Genomic DNA, 5,344 nt, shown 5'->3' with positions numbered 1-5,344 from the left:
CAGGGCCAACAGGGGCCAATAGGGCCAACAGGGCCCAACAGGGCTAACAGGGTTCAACAGGGCTAACAGGGTTCAACAGGGGCCAACGGGGGCCAATAGGGACCAACAGGGCCCAACAGGGCTAACAGGGTTCAACAGGGACCAACAGGGGCCAATAGGGGCCAGCAGGGGCCAACAGGGCCAGCAGGGCCAACGGGGGCCAATAGGGACCAATAGGGACCAACAGGGCTAACAGGGTTCAACAGGGGTCAACGGGGGCCAATAGGGACCAACAGTGGCCAACAGGGTTCAAAAGGGACCAACAGGGGCCAACATACGGCTAAATCAAAAAGGAAACATTGTGAGGATTTCAGACTGTTATTAAAATACTACAGAAAGAAACTACAGCTACCATCAGGAGGATCAGATTGTTGAATATTTCTGGAAACTTCTTCTCAGAGCAGAGCTGAGTCTGACTGAATGCTCACTGCACCATCTGGTGGTGATGTACAGTAGACTTCATGACGACGTTAAAGGGCCAGTACTACGTCTTTTTCAGGCACACATTTTAGAGCACAATCAACCTTAACGTATGAGAATACTATTTATGTCAAATATTAAAGAAATGTTGCTTCCCGACGTCAGGAAGTCATCACATTGTTGCGGAAAGTGCCTCCACTGTATGTGATGATTAGCTCAGTGAGTTGTGTGTATGTTGTGTGTGGGTGAATGAGATGTGTAGCAGCCGTCCTCCGGTCTAAAGGGGGCGCTGCGTACTGAAACCAACATGCTTGAGGAGCGAGGGAGGGACAGTGTGTGGCGTAGTGAGTGTAGACAACGACCGGAGCAGCGGCTGTAAGAAAAGTCTGTGCAGCTTTCACCTGTTAGCTGGAGTTATTTAAAGTTAACCTCCAACCATCTCCGTGCCACCGAATGGTTCATGTTCAAGGCGTGTGAGGGAGATAACCCCGAAGTAGAGACTTTGGCCCTGTAGGAAGATCTACCCTTACCTGTGTCTTCAGACCGTGGTCTGAACCGTTCCTGTCAGCAGACTGAACAGGAACGGTTAACAACATCATGGCTCCTCCATTGACCCTTTAACATCGTTTTTACCAGCATTGCTCTGAGAAGTAGCTCATTAGTTCCACCAGGTGTTTGCTAATTGTTCCTGGCTAGTCTGAAGGAGCTGAGTGGGACAGACATGGGGAAGAGCTGCTCTGTGAGACAGACGCTCAGCTGAGACTGTAGCTCAGAGGAGGAGCTATAGGTCCTTGAAGGCGGGGCTTGGTCCACCCAGACGTTTTGCTCAGCTGAACGGTTGCCATGGAGATTAAAGGATTTCTCAAACAAGCATGGAAAAAACAAAACAAGGTACGTTTTTTATGCCGGAAAAACGTCGATTTTTCATAATTCTGTCCCTTTAAGGTGGAGTTTTGGAGCGAATGTGAATGCGACTCCCTGTGGAGCATCACTGAGGTACATGGACAAAACTTTATTATTATTATTGTTTTGGTCCTCAAAGGAACATAAAGTATTAAATCGGCTTGCCATAGCCCACTACCGCTTTGCTCCACCTTCTTCCGCAAATGTTGTTCCAGTTCTCGAGGTCTAAGACATCGGTGAATCTCTACGGCCGTTATTTATTTATTTGTGGCCCAAGAAACAAAAATATGATAAGGTTTAAGTTTTAAGTTAAACTTCTGGTGTTTTGTTATTTTCTATAATTATATAATCGCGGTAATAGAAACGGGCCTAAACTGTCAGACAGCCAACACGGAAATGAGTTCGCAACCGAGCAGCTCGTTACTCGTGATCTTCATCTTCATCTTATTTGGGTCTGCAGGTTAGTTTCTGCTGGAAAAGCTTTCATTTTGATCTGGGTTACAGAGATAACTTACAGCGATTGTCCATGGAAACACAGTTATGTTTACAGATCTTATTCGGATTAAAATGACGAAACAAAGTTTAACAAACAAAATGTAACAACAGAGAGTTTAATACAGGATTAAAACTCATAATATCATGTTAGAATAAGATTTATAATCGGGCTGTTTACGTGACCTATGTTTGTTTAATACACTAATATGGGTAATAAAAACATCGGTGCAGAGCAAAGGATGCTGGGAGATTTCAGTGACCTTATCTAGGAAATGTGTAAACCTTTAGAGAGCAGAAAGTCTAAACATTTCTCAGTTGCTGAACATTATTCAGATCTGATGTGTTCATTGTTGGTTTGAGACTTTTGTTATGATTCGTAGAGTTTATATCCACCATGCGGAGCCTTCATGATGCATGAGGGTGAAGCATTGTCAGTGTGTTCATATCTGGATCCATCATCATCTGTGGAGCCGTACATGCTGACAGCCTTGGTTTAACTGATCTCCACTGTTTAAGTCTGTGCTCTCTGGGATTTGTAGTCCTTCCTCTGCTGTGTGACTATATAGATTAATGTTGTGGCCCACTGGCCTTCACAGCATCACTAATCTGATGTAAAATGCTGACATGTTCTCTGCTCTGCTTCCTCTCCTACAGATCAGACAAACATCACAGCTGAACCTGGACAGAACGCATGTCTACCCTGCACATCTCCTGATAATAAACCTGCTTTATTTGTTGAGTGGAGGAGAACTGATCTGGGGTCAGAATATGTTCTTCGGTACAGAAATAAGCAGATTAACACAGAAAACCAGCATGCATCGTTTAGGGACCGAGTGGATCTGCTGGACCGACAGATGAAGGATGGAAACGTGTCTTTGGYTCTGAGGAACGTGACGCCTGACGACAGAGGAGCTTATGAATGTCGAGTCGTTCAGACAAACAGCAAGATAGACACTGTCTTCACCATAAACCTGAATGTAGAAACGTCTCCAGGTGAGTTGTTGTCGGCTTGTCTCAGATTTTTCAGCAGCTTCCTGTTTGGTGATGTCAGAGGGAAGCAGTTCAGAAAACAGATTAAACTCTGAGTTTGGAAACACTCCAAGATTTCCACTCCATAAAAATACATGGAGGGATTATTTGAACTGCAGAAAGAGCCAATCGACCTCACTGGTTGCCATAGTTACCCACATTTATCTTGCTGTTTCAACATTAGCTAGCATGTTGTTAGCTGACTACAACTCTCTATCACAGCGTGATAAAATAAGTTCTGCTGCCAAACTGACCTTAGTGATCCATTAGTGACCTGAACGCATCACATGCAGCCGAGTATAAAAATACCAGGACAAAATGACCCAAACATTTTTAATTAAATGTTAATTAACATTAAATTAACATAACATCACTTACCAGTGATATTAAAACAACTTTGTTCATGGTAAAGTCATCAGCTCTCAATGAGAAGTGCCTCTGAATAACATATCTGTGGTGAGCAACGGCTCCATAACGGGGATTTGCAAAAATGTAAGGTTTCCTTAAAAAGACAACAAACCAAGAACAAAATTAATATTTTGTTTGCAAAGGACAAATAAAATACAACAATTTCTTTGTGTTTTTGTCCAAATTAGCAGGAAAATTAAAATGCAGGTGATAAACTAAACCTTTAGAAATGAAACGTGCAGCAGGATGGTAGTGTGAGATAAACATCAAACCTCTGACAACAGCAGGCACCACAAAATAATTTAGAATAATGTATGAACTGATGTCGACTGATAATTCCTCTGCATTTAAGCATGTCGCCATGGAAACTGGAGGAAACTAAACCCACCAGAACCTTCTGCCTGTCATGAGTTTTCTCTAGTAATTACCATGGCAACCATTCACAGTTACACAGCAAGACTGAAATGTTATTTTTGTTATTTTTCTTTCCATTATTGTCCCATAAAGCACTTTGGACTCCTTCGTGTTAGAATGGCGCTTTATAGTTTAAAGAAAGAGAACATATGTTCTAAACAAGTTAATCAGCATGACTTTAATAACTAGTAAATCAGAGCTTAGAGCTAAAATAAAATACTCAAATGAAATAATGTCATGTTTTACAGACTTGCAGTACATATGTACTCTGCATCAGGAAATCCAGGATTTTCCTCAAACTCAGAGTTTCCACATCTTTTCTGTTCAGATGTTTTCTAGAGATGTTTTAGTTGAGAGTCTATAAATCAGCTGGTCTGAGATCAGATGATGATCTTCAGTCATTTTCTACCTGAACATCAAACTAACACCTGGTTCTGTTCTGCAGGTGATTCTGATGGAGGGAAGAGAGACGGATCTGGTTGGGTTGGTCTGGTGGTCGGTGTGTTGGTTGGTCTATCGGTGGTTGTTTTGTTAGCTTTAGTTATTGTTGTTTATTTGTTCTGTAAAAAACCTTCACGTTCGAGTCCAAAGTCAAATGAGCCTCCTGGTGATCCAGCTGAAGCTCAGCAGCCTTTATCGGATCAGAACCGACCAGATGAGCAGAGAGTCCAGTCTGACCTGCAGGATGATGGATCCAGAACCTCAGCAGATCAACTTTCCTCCAGAATCACTGACTGACTGTTTTCATCGTCACCAAGCAGAAGAAACAGAAACTATCAGCTGTTGGGCCTTCACCAGAACCAGAACCGATACCAGAACCGTTACAGAACCAGAACCGATACAGAACCAGGTCCGTTACAGAATCACAGTCGTTACAGAACCAGGTCCGTTACAGAATCACAGTCGTTACAGAACCAGGTCCGTTACAGAATCACAGTCGTTACAGAACCGATCTAGAACCCGTCCAAACTGGACTGACCAGAGACCCTGAATGTTACAGGAACTGAGTGAATCTGGGCTGCAGTTTAATGTCAGGATCAGTTTGTAACTTTTAGACGTTTCATCAGGATTTAAAATGTTTTATTTCTTCTGTTACTGAACTGAGTTMATGATGATTTATTCATTTTGACACATTTCACTGAGACAATCTGCTGCATTAAACTCAGTCGTWTTAAATTATAATATTATTGAAAAGTTMRTTTATGTCAGTAACTCAAACAGAAATAATCATTTTGATGTTTCTGAGCTTTTATTTCTACCTAACTGTGATTTTATTTTCTGCTTAGTTGTTWCRGCCAGTGGCCTTTTCTGTTTGTTTGTTTKGTGGCTAATCAAGTTGACTCTACCAGGAAGTGGATGCAGCGTGACTTCCTGTGCCACTCTGTGAGGCCTTCAGTGATTGGCTCATCAATTGCCAAACCCACCAATCCCTGAACAGGCCTCCCTTTTAAAAACCAAGGACTTCCTGGGAGAAGGCGCGGCTGATCCTTTGTTCAGACAGCTGGCCACTTTGTTGGGTYGACTGCTGTAAACTTATTTTACTAGCTTTGATGGCTCTGATAGTTTTGTTAGCTTCTGCAAACTCGTCTTGTCCCGGTGGGGGATCTCTGCATCTCTGTTAGAGATTTGTAGTTTG

General features: G+C 42.5%; 1 protein-coding gene across 2 annotated transcripts; it reads left to right on the top strand.

Annotated features, from left to right (window-relative positions):
• The first annotated feature begins 1,558 nt into the window (after positions 1–1,558).
• On the top strand, positions 1,559–5,338 carry LOC108165997 (sodium channel subunit beta-2-like). 2 transcript variants are annotated; one of them, XM_017303460.1, is made up of 4 exons: positions 1,559–1,822; positions 2,512–2,850; positions 4,154–4,558; positions 4,655–5,338. In XM_017303460.1, the coding sequence occupies exons 1-3, from the start codon at positions 1,759–1,761 to the stop codon at positions 4,444–4,446; spliced, it is 696 nt and encodes a 231-aa protein (XP_017158949.1). In that variant the 5' UTR covers positions 1,559–1,758; the 3' UTR covers positions 4,447–4,558; positions 4,655–5,338. The 2 variants fall into 2 exon arrangements, 1 of the variants encoding a protein (XP_017158949.1); XR_001776312.1 differs by lacking the exons at positions 1,559–1,822; positions 2,512–2,850 and having other exon boundaries at positions 4,556–4,592.
• The last annotated feature ends 6 nt before the right edge of the window (positions 5,339–5,344 follow it).

Source organism: Poecilia reticulata, unplaced genomic scaffold (assembly GCF_000633615.1).
Source record: "Poecilia reticulata strain Guanapo unplaced genomic scaffold, Guppy_female_1.0+MT scaffold_281, whole genome shotgun sequence".
Lineage (NCBI taxonomy): Eukaryota > Metazoa > Chordata > Actinopteri > Cyprinodontiformes > Poeciliidae > Poecilia > Poecilia reticulata.
Note: the sequence above shows the minus strand (reverse complement) of the source record. Positions and strands in the feature narration are given on the sequence as shown.